The sequence below is a fragment of the Cherax quadricarinatus genome, unplaced genomic scaffold (assembly GCF_038502225.1).
Source record: "Cherax quadricarinatus isolate ZL_2023a unplaced genomic scaffold, ASM3850222v1 Contig145, whole genome shotgun sequence".
In the NCBI taxonomy this organism is placed as follows: Eukaryota; Metazoa; Arthropoda; class Malacostraca; order Decapoda; family Parastacidae; genus Cherax; species Cherax quadricarinatus.
Genome location: NW_027195171.1, coordinates 134306 through 155362, shown reverse-complemented (window position 1 = coordinate 155362; position 21057 = coordinate 134306). Strand labels below are relative to the sequence as shown.

The 21057-nt window shown below is 40.5% G+C and overlaps 1 protein-coding gene across 2 annotated transcripts in view; it reads left to right on the top strand.

The window, feature by feature from the left end:
* Nucleotides 1–21057, top strand: part of LOC128696429 (dipeptidase 1) — a 113146-nt gene that overhangs the window by 32063 nt on the left and 60026 nt on the right. For both annotated transcript variants that reach the window (XM_070080095.1, XM_070080094.1), the window contains exon 3: nucleotides 3473–3629. In XM_070080095.1, the coding sequence (XP_069936196.1) occupies nucleotides 3473–3629 (157 nt within the window). The remainder of the gene's footprint in view (nucleotides 1–3472; nucleotides 3630–21057) is intronic.

Here is a 21057-nt window from a genome sequence, read left to right as displayed (position 1 = left end):
ATATATATATATATATATATATATATATATATATATATATATATATATATATATATATATATATATATATATATATATATATTGCCATCATCATAGATTGAGACAACACACATTATGTTATAAACCTTGGTAATAAATATCGACAAGCTGGTTTAGAAAAACACGTAAGCAAACACTAGGACATATTTATTAGTAAACGTTTCGGTCCTGGGACCTTGATCACTTCTAACTTACAGAGGTTGAAAGACATTATATATAAGCAGAGAGTGAGGTGTGTGTGACACATGGTGACCTGAAGAATGCCATGTTGGGATGAGGACGGGTAGACGATGAGATCATGTGACTCCTGTGTTGCTGGGTAGGTGGTGCTTAGCCTGCTTAAGTATCATGTATGCTAATGCTTTACAAATTTGGTGGTTTCCAGTGTTACATTCCATTGTGTCGCTGACGGTGATTTGCGAAGCTTCTAGACTCCGTCAGCGTCTAAGGTTTTGTTCGGTGAGAACGAGTTGTGCCTCATCCCAGTTCATCAAATGCCCCGTGGAGTCTCTGTGGATGACACATGCGTACCTTAAGTTGTCTCTGTTACTGGCATTTCGATGCTTGTTCAGGCGGACCGCAAGATCTCTGCCTGTCTCGTCTACATATTTCTTGGGACAGAATCCACAGGGGATGATGTAGACGCCTGCTGTGGAAGTTAAAGGTGATAAGATAATATTTCGTTCGGATTTTTAACCCCGGAGGGTTAGCCACCCAGGAAAGTCAGTGCGTCATCGAGGACTGTCTAACTTATTTCCATTGGGGTCCTCAATCTTGCCCCCCGGGATGCGACCCACACCAGTCGACTAACACCCAGGTACCTATTTGCTGCTAGGTGAACAGGACAATAGTGTAAGGAAACGTGTCGAAATGTTTCCACTCGCCGGGAATCGAACCCGGGCCCTCAGTGTGTGAAGCAGGAGCTTTAGCCACCAGGTCACCGGGCCGGTGTGGGGCTGTGTTTCGTAGTGAGGTCTTTGATAGATGATGTGTTTATGATGGAAACATTTATGTTACTCTTATCAAGTGCCCGGCGAGAATTCGTGGCATCACCACATGGGAGCACTATGAACTGCTTAGAGGGCTGTTCCATGGGCGGTTTGTTGAGGATACTTTGTGCCTTGAGTCTGCAATCTCGAATGAAGAAAGAGGGAAATTGAAGACGTGTAAAGGCTTGTGTTGTGTAAATACATTCTTCTTCAAGAAAGCAAGGGCTGGAGATGCGAAGAGCTCTCAAGAAGAAGTCAGTGAGGACTCCTCTTCTAGCACGGGTGTTTTTAACATTCAACTTCTTCAAGTATCAGGACAGCTGTTACAAACAGTGCTTTGGGATGGCAATGGGCAGCCCGCTCAGTGCTGTGCTTGCCAACCTCTTCATGGAAAACCTGGAGACAGAGAAATTCAGCAGCCTCATTCCCAACACCGTTACCTGGCTAAGATACGTTGATGATATATTGGTTTTCTATCCGAGACGTCTCAATATCCAGGCCCTTCTCAACAAGATCAATGCAGCCGAACCATCAATAAAGTTTACACTTGAACTCGAACTCGAAAACGATGGCAAACTTCCTTTTCTCGACGTTCTCCTGTGCGGATCTCCCGACAGTAACATACTTCTCTTCAAAGTGTATAGAAAACCTACCACCAAGGATGATCTTATACACTTTTATTCACACCAAGACACCCGCACTAAAAGAGGAGTCCTCACTGACTTCTTCTTGAGAGAACATAAGAACATAAGAAAGGAAGAACACTGCAGCAGGCCTGTTGGCCCGTACTAGGCAGGTCATTTTTCCAATGCTCCCCAAGAAATAAGGTCTAATAACTCTATCCACTCATTTGCAAGTCCCACTCAAATCCAACCCCTCCCACTCACATATTTATCCAACCTAAATTTGAAGCTATCTAAAGTCCTAGCCTCAATAACCCAACTAGGTAGACTGTTCCACTCATCAACTACCCTATTCCCAAACCAATACTTTCCTATTTCCTTTCTAAATCTAAACTTGTCTAATTTAAATCCATTACTGCGGGTTCTCTCTTGGAGAGATATGCTCTTCGCATCTCCAGCCGAGGAAGCATAAGCAGAGTGGCGCCCATGCTCAGCCAGCTTCGGATACTTCTGGTCAAGCTCCCTTCCAACAACGTCAGCCAATGTGGCCCATGATGCAGAAACACACTACAGCCAACCCGTCAACCCTAGCACCACAAGAGTCACCAGTAAGGAACACTGGAGTACAAGAGAGCAGACCAGGACATCCCGTATTACCCCTGAGCCATCAAATTATGTCGACGATCACGTGCTTCACCCATATCACGTACGACCTGACAGATGCAGAAGAAAGCAAAAAGACATTCAAAACTATTGTGAAGACTGTGAATATATACATGATGGACAGAACAGAATCCGTGCATTTATTTTCAGACTTACCCGACAACCCAACACAGGACCCAGAGACAATGATGGCAGTGGAAGGCACTGGGACTATAGCAAAACAATGATCGCTGCCACATAACACTGAATTAGATCGACATCATGGAGATCCTCAGACAGGTCATCTTAGGATTAAGACCCGTGTCAGGACACAGTCAGTCAACCTCACCAGGTGTATCTGTGACTTAATAAAACCCAATATGCGGGCGAAAAATCATCAATAAAGGACGCCATATAAATTATTTCGTTGATCTTTACTATCGTGTTGGTATTTTACGCCATTGCGTATCCAACCCGACATAGGCAGTGCTTCCCTGATCGTATTTCGTATTCTCTCTCTCTCTCTCTCTCTCTCTCTCTCTCTCTCTCTCTCTCTCTCTCTCTCTCTCTCTCTCTCTCTCTCTCTCTCTCTCTCTCTCTCTCTCTCTCTCTCTCTCACACACACACACACAGTATTTTGTGCTACATAACTCAGTAGGTCTAATACAGTGCTAAAACATTATTTTATTTCTCAGGCGCCACGACTTGGCTTGGCGTCCAACATAAGCCAGTAGGTGAACATTAAAATGGTATAAAATACCGACAGGTTGTTAGGTAAGACACATATGCAACAGTTAGGTATCTTTATTTCAAAACGTTTCGCCTACACAGTAGGCTTCTTCAGTCGAATACAGAAAAGTTGATAGAAGCAGATGAGACTTGAAGACGATGTAATCAGTCCATCACCCTTGAGTATTGTTCAGTTGTTCAGACTATGGAACAATACTCTTCTCCAGACTGAGGGACTGACCACCTCAAAACTTCAAGGGTGGTGGACTGATTACATCGTCTTCAAGTCTCTTCTGCTTCTATCAACTTTTCTGTACTCGACTGAAGAAGCCTACTGTGTAGGCGAAACGTTTTGAAATAAAGATACCTAACTGTTGCATATGTGTCTTACTTAACACATAAGCCAGTAGGCCTGCTGCAGTGCTCCTGTAATGGTGTTTTCTCTCACAGGCACAACGACTTGGCGTGGAACGTCAGGAAGTTCCTCCACAATAAGCTCCACTTCTTCAACCTCTCCAGCGACCTTACTCAAGAAAAGCCTTGGATGAACTCACCTTTCTCCCACACTGACCTTCCTCGTCTCAAGCAGGGGCAGGTGGCTGCCCAGGTGGGTATGTAGGTGGTGGAGGCTTGCAGGTGGCTGCCCAGGTGGGTATGTAGGTGGTGGAGGCTTGCAGGTGGCTGCCCAGGAGGCAATGATCTTCCTTGGATCAAACCTGATTGCCTCTCATTTTCCAGTCGCTATGTAACCCTTCCAAGATAATCGTTTCCTTATGAATAAAAATAATAATAATAATAATAATAATAATAATAATAATAATAATAATAATAATAATAAGAACAACAATAACAACAACAACAACAACAACAACAACAACAACAACAACAACAACAACAACAATAATAATAATAATAATAATAATAATAATAATAATAATAATAATAATAATAATTATTATTATTATTATTATTATTATTATTATTATTATTATTATTATTATTATTATTATTATCATCATCTCCTTCAAGGCAGTAAATTTTAAATTACGACTCATTCCACATAATTCAAAATCTGGCGTGTCTGAAATATACAAAAGTTTGTAATCACTATGAACGAGAAAAAAAGATGTCGCCTGGAATATATTGTTATATTTATTATATTTATGGCGAAACGTTTAAGATTTTTTTCCAGACCATAATTTTTTGGGGCAGTGAATACTATGATGGTTTGTGGCATGATTACTTAGTATTATTAGAGGGGAATTTTTTGTATAAAAAAAATAATGGGTTTTAGACTGTTCACTTACATGGTTTTTCTCCTGTGTGAAACATTTCGAGCAATTTGTGAGGCTTTTTTGTTTCTTTTTTTTTTATCAGGCTTGTGGATATTTTGAACACGGATGTTCTTTGCTTGTCATGTGGACTTTGAGATGTTTTGTTCAAGATAGTTCTTCTGGAAATGTTTCTGTTTGTACTGTGAACACTCGTAAGGTTCCTCACATCTCTCAACTCTGAAGTTAATTCTTAAATATTTCTTTAAAAGCTCCTCGACACTCGGAAAATTGTAGAGCAACGTGTAGAAGATGACACATTACCTACACTTATAATATTTATTAAAGGTAACGTTTCGCCCAACGTGGAGAAATGATGATAGGAGTTAGTCATCCACAGAAGTGACTCGCTCAGCCAGAAATTCTTAGCAACCCACGACACCGCCCACAGATAGACAGCTTCAGTATTTTCAGATGTTTAATTAATAAATTACTTTACAGCCTCGACACAGGTATTTGGTGACGCCGGATCCAGGAAAAAAAAAAAGTCGCAAAAAAGGCACAACCTAACCTAAATAAAATGTGATTTCTCCCCCTAGTCAAAATTGTGACTTTTTCCGTGACCTATTTTTTCCTGTGACTTATTTTCGCAACATCGGTGAAGCCAAACCCAGGTGAACATCTACTTTATCTTGACTGTAACGCGTCGGTCTAAAGTTTTTTGACTCTCTGATCGAGGGTTCTAACCCCATCAGTGGTATGGTTTACTGTACATATGTTTACGCTCTGGCTGCCTCTCTGCCTGAAGTCTCATATGGCGTCCTCTAATAAATGTCGTAAGCTCACGTATGTGTACCTTCGGCACAGAACATCGTACAGGATCTCTCTTGTGTACGAATATTCTGTTGTAAAACTCGGATGTGTCATTCTTTTGAAACAATGCTTTCAGACACTGAACACTGATGTGGTTTCAGTCTCCTGTATGAACTTGAAAGTTCGACTTTATGGTTCTGTTTTGAAAAGTCGTTCATGTATACTGACAGTGACACTGACAGTGACACTGACACTGACAGTGACGCTGACACTGACAGTGACGCTGACACTGACACTGACACTGACACTGACACTGACACTGACGCTGACACTGACAGTGACACTGACAGTGACACTGACAGTGACACTGACACTGACGCTGACACTGACAGTGACACTGACAGTGACGCTGACACTGACACTGACACTGACAGTGACGCTGACACTGACACTGACACTGACACTGACGCTGACACTGACAGTGACGCTGACACTGACAGTGACACTGACAGTGACACTGACAGTGACACTGACACTGACACTGACACTGACAGTGACGCTGACACTGACACTGACACTGACAGTGACGCTGACACTGACACTGACACTGACACTGACACTGACACTGTTACTGACACTGACACTGACACTGACACTGTTACTGACACTGACACTGACAGTAACACTGACACTGACACTGACACTGACACTGACACTGACACTGTTACTGACACTGACACTGACAGTAACACTGACACTGACACTGACACTGACACTGACACTGACACTGTTACTGACACTGACACTGACAGTAACACTGACACTGACACTGACACTGACACTGACACTAACACTGTTACTGACACTGTTACTGACACTGACACTGACAGTAACACTGACACTGACACTGACACTGACACTGTTACTGACACTGACACTGACAGTAACACTGACACTGACACTGACACTGACACTGTTACTGACACTGACACTGACAGTAACACTGACACTAACAGTGACGCTGACACTGACACTGACACTGACACTGACACTGACACTGACGCTGACACTGACAGTGACACTGACAGTGACACTGACAGTGACACTGACACTGACGCTGACACTGACAGTGACACTGACAGTGACACTGACACTGACAGTGACGCTGACACTGACAGTGACGCTGACACTGACACTGACACTGACACTGACACTGACACTGACGCTGACACTGACAGTGACACTGACAGTGACACTGACAGTGACACTGACACTGACGCTGACACTGACAGTGACACTGACAGTGACGCTGACACTGACACTGACACTGACAGTGACGCTGACACTGACACTGACACTGACACTGACGCTGACACTGACAGTGACGCTGACACTGACAGTGACACTGACAGTGACACTGACAGTGACACTGACACTGACACTGACACTGACAGTGACGCTGACACTGACACTGACACTGACAGTGACGCTGACACTGACACTGACACTGACACTGACACTGACACTGTTACTGACACTGACACTGACACTGACACTGTTACTGACACTGACACTGACAGTAACACTGACACTGACACTGACACTGACACTGACACTGACACTGACACTGTTACTGACACTGACACTGACAGTAACACTGACACTGACACTGACACTGACACTGACACTGACACTGTTACTGACACTGACACTGACAGTAACACTGACACTGACACTGACACTGACACTGACACTAACACTGTTACTGACACTGTTACTGACACTGACACTGACAGTAACACTGACACTGACACTGACACTGACACTGTTACTGACACTGACACTGACAGTAACACTGACACTGACACTGACACTGACACTGTTACTGACACTGACACTGACAGTAACACTGACACTAACAGTGACAGTGACAGTGACAGTGACAGTGACACTGACAGTGACACTGACACTGACAGTGACACTGACACTGACACTGACACTGACACTGACACTAACAGTGACACTGACACTAACAGTGACACTGACACTAACACTGACACTGACACTGACAGTGACACTGACACTGACAGTGACACTGACACTAACACTGACAGTGACACTGACACTGACAGTGACACTGACACTGACAGTGACACTGACACTGACAGTGACACTGACACTGACACTGACACTGACACTGACAGTGACACTCACACTAACAGTGACACTGACATTAACACTGACACTGACACTAACAGTGACACTAACACTGACACTGACACTGACACTGACACTGACACTGACACTGACACTGACACTAACACTGACACTGACACTGACACTGACACTGACACTAACACTGACACTAACACTGACACTGACACTGACACTGACACTGACACTAACAGTGACAGTGACACTAACACTGACACTGTTACTGACACTGACACTGACACTGACACTGTTACTGACACTGACACTGTTACTGACACTGACACTGACACTGACACCGACACTGACACTGACACTGACACTGACACTGTTACTGACACTGACACTGACAGTGACACTGACACTGACACTGACACTGTTACTGACACTGACAGTGACAGTGACACTGACACTGACACTGACACTGACACTGACACTGACACTGTTGCTGACACTGACACTGACACTGACACTGACACTGACACTGTTACTGACACTGACACTGACACTGTCACTGACACTGACACTGTTACGGACACTGACACTGACACTGACACTGACACTAACACTGACACTGACACTGACACTGTTACTGACACTGACACTGACACTGACACTGACACTAACAGTGACAGTGACAGTGACAGTGACACTAACACTGACACTAACACTGACACTGACACTGACACTGACACTGACACTGTTACTGACACTGACACTGACACTGACACTGACACTGACACTAACACTGACACTGTTACTGACACTGACACTGACACTGACACTGACACTGACACTAACAGTGACAGTGACAGTGACACTAACACTGACACTAACACTGACACTGACAGTGACACTGACAGTGACAGTGACACTGACACTGACACTAACACTGACACTGACAGTGACACTGACACTGACACTAACACTGACACTGACACTGACACTAACACTGACAGTGACACTAACACTGACAGTGACACTGACACTGACAGTGACAGTGACACTGACACTGACACTGACAGTGACACTGACACTGACACTAACAGTGACAGTGACAGTGACAGTGACACTAACACTGACACTAACACTGACACTGACACTGACAGTGACAGCGACAGTGACACTGACACTGACACTGACACTGACACTAACAGTGACAGTGACAATGACAGTGACACTAACACTGACACTGACACTAACACTGACACTAACAGTGACAGTGACAGTGACACTAACACTGACACAAACACTGACACTGACAGTGACACTGACAGTGACACTGACACTGACACTAACACTGACACTAACACTGACACTGACACTGACACTGACACTGTTACTGACACTGACACTAACACGGACACTGACACTGACATTGACACTGACATTGACACTAACACGGACACTGACACTGACATTGACACTGACACTGACACTAACACGGACACTGACACTGACACTGACACTGACACTGACACTGACATTGACACTGATACTGACACTAACACTAACACTAACACTGATACTGACACTAACACTAACACTGACACTAACACTGACAATAACACTGACACTAACACTGACACTGACACTAACACTGACACTAACACTAACACTGACACTGTCACTGACACTAACACTGACACTGACATTAACACTAACACTAACACTGGCAATAACACTGACACTAACACTGACAATAACACTGACATTAACACTAACACTAACACTGACAATAACACTGACACTAACACTAACACTAACACTGACAACAACACTGACATTAACACTAACACTAACACTGACAATAACACTGACACTAACACAAACACTAAAACTAACACTAACACTGACACTGACAATAGCACTAACACTGACACTAACACTAACACTGACACTAACACTAACACTGACGCTAACACTAACAATAACACTGACACTAACACTGACACTAACACTAACACTGACACTGACACTAACACTAACACTAACACTGACAATAACACTAACACTAACACTAACACTGACACTAACACTAACACTAACACTAACACTGACAATAACACTGACACTAACACTAACACTGACACTAACACTAACACTAACACTAACACTAACACTGACAATAACACTAACACTGACACTGACAATAACACTGACACTAACACTAACACTAACACTAACACTGACAATAACACTAACACTAACACTGACACTGACAATAACACTGACACTAACACTAACACTGGCACTGACACTGACACTGACACTAACACTAACAGTGACACTGACACTAACACTAACACTGACACTAACACTAACACTGACACTAACACTAACACTAACACTGACACTAGCACTGACACTGACAATAACACTAACACTAACGCTGACACTAACACTGACAATAACACTGACACTGACACTAACACTGACAATAACACTGACACTAACACTGACACTAACACTGACACTAATACTAACACTAACACTAACACTAACACTAACACTGAAACTGACACTGACACTAACAGTAACACTGACACTGACGCTGACACTGACACTAACACTAACACTGACAATGACACTAACACTGACACGAACACTAACACTGACACTAACACTAACACTGACACTGACACTAACACTGACACTGACACTAGCACTAACACTGACACTAACACTGACACGAACACTAACACTAACACTAACACTAACACTGACACTGACACTGACACTGACACTAACACTGACACTGACACTAACACTAACACTGACACTGACACTAACACTGACACGAACACTAACACTGACACTAACACTAACACTGACACTGACACTGACACTAACACTGACACTGACACTGACTCTAGCACTGACACTAACACTGACACTAACACTAACACTGACACTAACACTAACACTAACACTGACACTGACACTAACACTAACACTAACACTAACACTGACACTGACACTAGCACTAACACTAACACTGACACTAACACTAACACTAACACTGACACTGACACTAACTCTGACACTGACACTGACTCTAGCACTGACACTAACACTAACACTAACACAAACACTAACACTAACACTGACACTGACACTAAAACTAACACTGACACTGACACTAACACTAACACTAACACTGACACTGACACTAACACTAACACTAACACTAACACTGACACTAACACTGACACTAACGCTAACACTAACACTAACACTGACACTGACAATAACACTAACACTAACACTATTACTAACACTAACACTGACACTGACACTAACACTAACACTGACACTAACACTAACACTAACACTAACACTAACACTAACACTGACACTAACACTAACACTAACACTGACACTGACACTGACACTAACACTGACACTGACACTGACTCTAGCACTGACACTAACACTAACACTGACACTAACACTAACACTAACACTAACACTGACACTAGCACTGACACTGACAATAACACTAACACTAACGCTGACACTAACACTGACAATAACACTGACACTGACACTAACACTGACAATAACACTGACACTAACACTGACACTAACACTGACACTAATACTAACACTAACACTAACACTAACACTGACACTGACACTAACAGTAACACTGACACTGACGCTGACACTGACACTGACACTAACACTAACACTAACACTGACACTGACACTAACACTGACACGAACACTAACACTGACACTAACACTAACACTGACACTAATGCTAACACTGACACTGACACTGACACTGACACTAACACTGACACTGACACTAACACTAACACTGACACTGACACTAACACTGACACGAACACTAACACTGACACTAACACTAACACTGACACTGACACTGACACCGACACCGACAACAACACTCAACTCAACACCTGACACCTGACACGGAAAAAACCTAACACCTGACACTAACACTAGAATAACAGTGACAACTTAACACCTAACACAAGACACTGACACTAACATTAACCACCTAATAATTTGACACTTGCCGCCTAACACTGACACCAACACTCAACACTAACACCTAACACCTGCAACACCGACACGGAAAACCTAACACCTGACACCTCAACACGGGATAATAACACCGATACCTGGGTACCAACCAACACAAGACACTTGGGACACTCAACATCTAACATCTGACACCAACATCCGACACCGATACCGACACTCAACACCTAACACCTGACACCTAACACCTGACACCTCAACATCAACCACCGACACCTTCGACACTTCACGCCAACACCTGACACCGATACCAACACTGACACCTAACACTCAACACTGACACCGGCCACCAACACCGATACCTGACACTGACACAACGCCAACACCTAACCACCGACCGCCAACTCCAAGACCTGACACCTGACACCAATCCTATGACACTGGACACTGAGACTAAAATCTAACACCGACACCAATACTAACATCAAAAACACCTGACACCTAACACCGACACCGACACCGGACACCGACACTCAACACTCAATACCTGAGATCCGGACACTGCAGCCGGTAACAACCTGGACACCGACACCGACATCTAACAATCCGACACCGACACCTAACACCTGACACCGACGCCAACACTCGGACACTTACACCTCAATCAACCATACCGACATCCAACACCGACACCGACACCGACACCGGACATCTAACACTAACATCCTGACACCGACACCTGACACCGACACCGACATCCAACACCGACACCGAGTCCCTAACACCTCACACCAACACCGGACACCTGACACCTAACACTGACACCTAACACCAACACCTGACACTGAGTCTAACACTGACACTCAACACCGACACCTGACACTGAACACTGACAATAACACTGACACTGACACTTACACTGACACTGACACTAACACTGACAATAACACTGACAGTGACACTGACACTGTCACTGACACTGACACTAACACTGACAATAACACTGACACTAACACTAACACTGACAATAACACTGACACTAACACTTACACTGATACTAACACTGACAATAACACTGACACTAACACTGACTCTGACACTGACACTAACACTGACACTAACACTGACAATAACACTGACACTAACACTAACACTGACAATAACACTGACACTGACACTAACACTGACACTAACACGGACACTAACACTAACACTGACACTGACACTAACACTAACACTAACACTGACAATAACACTGACACTAACACTGACACTGACATTGACATTAACACTAACACTAACACTGACAATAACACTAACACTAACACTAACACTGACACTGACACTAACACTAACACTGACACTGACACGAACACTAACACTGACACTAACACTGACAATAACACTGACACTAACACTTACACTGATACTAACACTGACAATAACACTGACACTAACAATGACACTGACACTGACACTAACACTGACACTAACACTGGCACTGAAACTGACACTAACACTGACACTAACACTGACACCAACACTAACACTGACACTGACACTAACACTAACACAGACACTAACACTGACACTGACACTGACACTAACACTAACACTGACACTGACACTGACAATAACACTAACACTGACAACAACACTGACACTAACACTGACATTGACATTAACACTAACACTGACACTCACGAACACTAACAATGACGATAACACTAACACTGACACTAACACTGACATTGTCACTAACACTAACACTAACACTGACACTAACAATAACACTAACACTGTCACTGACATTGACACTAACACTAACACTGACACTGACACTAACGCTAACAATGACACTGACACTAACACTGACACTAACACTGACACTAACACTAACACTGACACTGACAATAACGCTAAGACTAACACTGACGCTAACACTAACACTGACACTAACACTGACACTGACACTAACTATGACACTGACTCTGACACTAAAACTAACACTGACAATAATACTAACACTAACACTGACACTAACACTCACACTGACACTGACACTGACACTAACAGTAACACTGACATTAACACTAACACTAACACTAACACTGACATTAACACTAACACTAACACTAACATTAACATTAACACTAACACTAACACTGACATTAACACTAACACTAACACTGACATTAACACTAACACTAACACTAACACTAACACTGACATTAACACTAACACTAACACTAACACTGACATTAACACTAACACTAACACTGACATTTACACTAACACTAACACTAACACTAACATTAACACTAACACTAACACTGACATTAACACTAACACTAACACTAACACTGACATTAACACTAACACTAACACTAACACTAACACTAACACTAACACTAACACTGACACTAACACTAACACTAACACTAACACTAGCACTAACACTGACATTAACACTAACACTAACACTGACATTAACACTAACACTAACACTAACACTAACACTAACACTAACACTAACATTAACACTAACACTAACACTAACACTAACACTAACACTGACACTAACACTGACATTAACACTAACACTAACACTGACATTAACACTAACACTAACACTAACACTGACATCAACACTAACACTGAAATTAACACTAACACTAACACTGACATTAACACTAACACTAACACTGACATTAACACTAACACTAACACTGACATTAACACTAACACTAACACTAACACTGACATTAACACTAACACTAACACTAACACTGAAATTAACACTAACACTAACACTGACATTAACACTAACACTAACACTGACATTAACACTAACACTAACACTGACATTAACACTAACACTAACACTAACACTAACACTAACACTAACACTGACATTAACACTAACACTGACATTAACACTAACACTAACACTGACATTAACACTAACACTAACACTAACACTGAAATTAACACTAACACTAACACTGACATTAACACTAACACTAACACTGACATTAACACTAACACTAACACTGACATTAACACTAACACTAACACTAACACTAACACTGACATTAACACTAACACTAACACTAACACTGAAATTAACACTAACACTAACACTAACATTAACACTAACACTAACACTGACATTAACACTAACACTAACACTGACATTAACACTAACACTAACACTAACACTGAAATTAACACTAACACTAACACTGACATTAACACTAACACTAACACTGACATTAACACTAACACTAACACTAACAATAACACTAACATTAACAGTAACACTAACACTGACATTAACACTAACACTAACACTGACACTAACACTAACACTAACACTAACACTGACATTAACACTAACACTAACACTAACACTAACACTGACATTAACATTAACACTAACACTAACACTAACACTAACATTAACACTAACACTAGCACTGACACTAACACTGACACTAACACTGACATTAACACTAACACTAACACTAACACTAACACTGACATTAACACTAACACTAACACTGACGTTAACACTAACACTAACACTAACACTAACATTAACACTAACACTAACACTGACATTAACACTAACACTAACACTGACATTAACACTAACACTAACACTAACACTAACACTAACACTAACACTAACACTGACATTAACACTAACACTAACACTAACACTGACATTAACACTGACACTAACACTGACACTAACACTGACATTAACACTAACACTAACACTGACATTAACACTAACACTAACACTAACACTAACACTAACATTAACACTAACACTAACACTGACATTAACACTAACACTAACACTGACATTAACACTAACACTAACACTAGCACTAACACTAACACTAACACTAACACTAACACTAACACTGACATTAACACTAACACTAACACTGACATTAACACTAACACTAACACTGACATTAACACTAACACTAACACTGACATTAACACTAACACTAACACTAACACTAACACTGGCATTAACACTAACACTAACACTGACATTAACACTAACACTAACAATAACACTGACATTAACACTAACACTAACACTAACACTGACACTAACACTAACACTAACACTGACACTAACGCTAACACTGACACTGACACTGACACTGACACTAACACTGACACTGACACTAACACTAACACTAACACTGACACTGACACTAACACTGACACGAACACTAACACTGACACTAACACTAACACTGACACTGACACTAACACTGACACTGACAATAACACTAACAATAACACTGACACTAACACTGACACTGACACTAGCACTGACACTAACACTAACACTGACACTAACACTAACACTGACACTGACAATAACACTAACACTAACACTGACACTAACTCTGACACTGACACTAACACTGACACTAACACTGACAGACACTAACACTGACACACACTAACACTGACAGACACTAACACTGACAGACACTAACACTGACAGACACTAACACTGACAGACACTAACACTGACAGACACTAACACTGACAGACACTAACACTGACAGCCACTAACACTGACAGACACTAACACTGACAATAACACTAACTCTAACACTGACACTAACACTGACAATAACACTGACACTGACACTAACACTAACACTGACACTGACACTGACAATAACACTAACTCTAACACTGACACTGACACGAAAACTAACACTGACACTAACACGGACAATAACAGTGACACTAACACTAACACAGACACTGACACTAACATTAACACTGACACTGACACTTACGCTAACACTGACACTGACACTAACACTAACACTAACACTAATACTAACACTGACACGAAAACTAACACTGACACTAACACGGACAATAACAATGACACTAACACTAACACAGACACTGACACTAACACTAACACTGACACTAACACTAACACTGACACTGACACTGACACTAACACTAACACTGACACTAACACTGACACTAACACTAACACTGACACTGACACTTACGCTAACACTGACACTGACACTAACACTGACACTAACACTAACACTGACACTAACACTAACACTGACACTGACAATAACGCTAACACTAACACTGACGCTAACACTAAGACTGACACTGACACTAACTATGACACTGACACTGAGACTAAAACTAACACTGACACTAATACTAACACTAACACTGACACTAACACTGACACTGACACTGACACTGACACTAACACTAATACTGAGACTGACACTAACAGTAACACTGACACTGACACTGACACTAACACTGACACTGACACTAACACTGACACTGACGCTAACACTGACACTTACACTAACACTAACACTGACACTAACACTGACACTGACACTGACACTGACACTAACACTAACACTAACACTGACACTGACACTGACACTAACACTAACACTGACACTAACACTAACACTGACACTGAGTCTAACACTGACACTAACACTGACACTGACACTAACACTGACACTAACACTAACACTGACACTGAGTCTAACACTGACACTAACACTGACACTGACACTAACACTGACACTAACACTAACACTGACACTGAGTCTAACACTGACACTAACACTGACACTTACACTAACACTAACACTGACACTAACACTGACACTGACACTGACACTGACACTAACACTAACACTGACACTGACACTGACACTGACACTGACAATGACACTGACACTAACACTAACACTGACACTGAGTCTAACACTGACACTAACACTAACACTAACACTAACATTAACACTAACACTAACACTGACATTAACACTAACACTAACACTGACATTAACACTAGCACTAACACTAACACTAACACTAACACTAACACTAACACTGACATTAACACTAACACTAACACTGACATTAACACTAACACTAACACTGACATTAACACTAACACTAACACTGACATTAACACTAACACTAACACTAACACTGAAATTAACACTAACACTAACACTGACATTAACACTAACACTAACACTGACATTAACACTAACACTAACACTGACATTAACACTAACACTAACACTAACACTAACACTAACACTAACACTGACATTAACACTAACACTAACACTGACATTAACACTAACACTAACACTAACACTGACATTAACACTAACACTAACACTGAAATTAACACTAACACTAACACTGACATTAACACTAACACTAACACTGACATTAACACTAACACTAACACTGACATTAACACTAACACTAACACTAACACTGAAATTAACACTAGCACTAACACTGACATTAACACTAACACTAACACTGACATTAACACTAACACTAACACTAACAATAACACTAACATTAACACTAACACTAACACTGACATTAACACTAACACTAACACTGACACTAACACTAACACTAACACTAACACTGACATTAACACTAACACTAACACTAACACTAACACTAAGACTGACACTAACATTAACAATAACACTAACACTAACACTAACATTAACACTAACACTAACACTGACACTAACACTGACACTAACACTGACATTAACACTAACACTAACACTAACACTAACACTGACATTAACACTGACACTAACACTGACACTAACACTGACATTAACACTAACACTAACACTGACATTAACACTAACACTAACACTGACATTAACACTAACACTAACACTAACACTAACACTAACACTGACATTAACAGTAACACTAACACTAACACTGATATTAACACTAACACTAACACTAACATTAACACTAACACTAACACTGACATTAACACTAACACTAACACTGACATTAACACTAACACTAACACTAACACTAACACTAACACTAACACTGACATTAACACTAACACTAACACTAACACTAACACTAACACTGACATTAACACTAACACTAACACTAACACTAACACTAACACTAACACTAACACTAACACTAACACTGACATTAACACTAACACTAACACTGACATTAATACTAACATTAACACTAACACTAACACTAACACTAACACTAACACTGACATTAACACTAACACTAACACTGACACTAACACTATCACTAACACTAACACTAACACTGACATTAACACTAACACTAACACTAACACTAACACTAACACTGACACTAACACTAACACTGACATTAACACTAACACTAACGCTAACACTGACACTAACACTAACACTGACATTAACACTAACACTAACACTGACATTAACACTAACACTAACACTAACACTGACACTAACACTAACACTGACATTAACACTAACACTAACACTAACACTATCACTAACACTAACACTGACACTAACACTAACACTAACACTGACATTAACACTAACACTAACACTAACACTAACACTAACACTAACACTGACATTAACACTAACACTAACACTAACACTAACACTAACTCTAACACTAACACTAACACTAACACTGACATTAACACTAACACTAACACTGACATTAACACTAACATTAACACTAACACTAACACTAACACTAACACTGACATTAACACTAACACTAACACTGACACTAACACTAACACTAACACTAACACTAGAACACTAACACTACAGTACACTAACACTACAGTACACTAACACTACAGTACACTAACACTAACACTACAGTACACTAACACTAACACTACAGTACACTAACACTACAGTACACTAACACTAACACTACAGTACACTAACACTACAGTACACTAACACTAACACTACAGTACACTAACACTACAGTACACTAACACTACAGTACACTAACACTACAGCACACTAACACTGACATTAACAGTAACACTAACACTAACACTGATATTAACACTAACACTAACACTAACATTAACACTAACACTAACACTGACATTAACACTAACACTAACACTAACACTAACACTAACACTAACACTGACACACTAACACTAACACTAACACTAACACTAACACTAACAATAACACTGACATTAACACTAACACTAACACTATCACTAACACTAACACTGACACTAACACTAACACTAACACTGACATTAACACTAACACTAACACTAACACTAACACTAACACTAACACTGACACACACTAACACTAACACTGACAGACACTAACACTAACACTAACACTAACACTAACACTAACACTAACACTGACACTAAAACTAACACTTACAGTAACACTAACACTAACACTGACACTAACACTAACACTAACACTAACACTAACACTAACACTAACACTAACACTGACACTAACACTAACACTGACATTAACACTAACACTAACACTAACACTGACACTAACACTAACACTGACATTAACACTAACACTAACACTGACACTAACACTAACACTAACACTAACACTGACATTAACACTAACACTAATACTAACACTGACACTAATACTAACATTAACACTAACACTAACACTAACACTAACACTAACACTGACACTAACACTAACACTAACACTGACATTAACACTAACACTAGCACTAACACTAACACTAACACTGACATTAACACTGACACTAACACTGACACTAACACTGACATTAACACTAACACTAACACTGACATTAACACTAACACTAACACTGACATTAACACTAACACTAACACTAACACTAACACTAACACTGACATTAACAGTAACACTAACACTAACACTGATATTAACACTAACACTAACACTAACATTAACACTAACACTAACACTGACATTAACACTAACACTAACACTGACATTAACACTAACACTAACACTAACACTAACACTAACACTAACACTGACATTAACACTAACACTAACACTAACACTAACACTAACACTGACATTAACACTAACACTAACACTAACACTAACACTAACACTAACACTAACACTAACACTAACACTGACATTAACACTAACACTAACACTGACATTAATACTAACATTAACACTAACACTAACACTAACACTAACACTAACACTGACATTAACACTAACACTAACACTGACACTAACACTATCACTAACACTAACACTAACACTGACATTAACACTAACACTAACACTAACACTAACACTAACACTGACACTAACACTAACACTGACATTAACACTAACACTAACGCTAACACTGACACTAACACTAACACTGACATTAACACTAACACTAACACTGACATTAACACTAACACTAACACTAACACTGACACTAACACTAACACTGACATTAACACTAACACTAACACTAACACTATCACTAACACTAACACTGACACTAACACTAACACTAACACTGACATTAACACTAACACTAACACTAACACTAACACTAACACTAACACTGACATTAACACTAACACTAACACTAACACTAACACTAACTCTAACACTAACACTAACACTAACACTGACATTAACACTAACACTAACACTGACATTAACACTAACATTAACACTAACACTAACACTAACACTAACACTGACATTAACACTAACACTAACACTGACACTAACACTAACACTAACACTAACACTGACATTAACACTAACACTAACACTAACACTAACACTAACACTAACACTAACACTAACACTGACACTA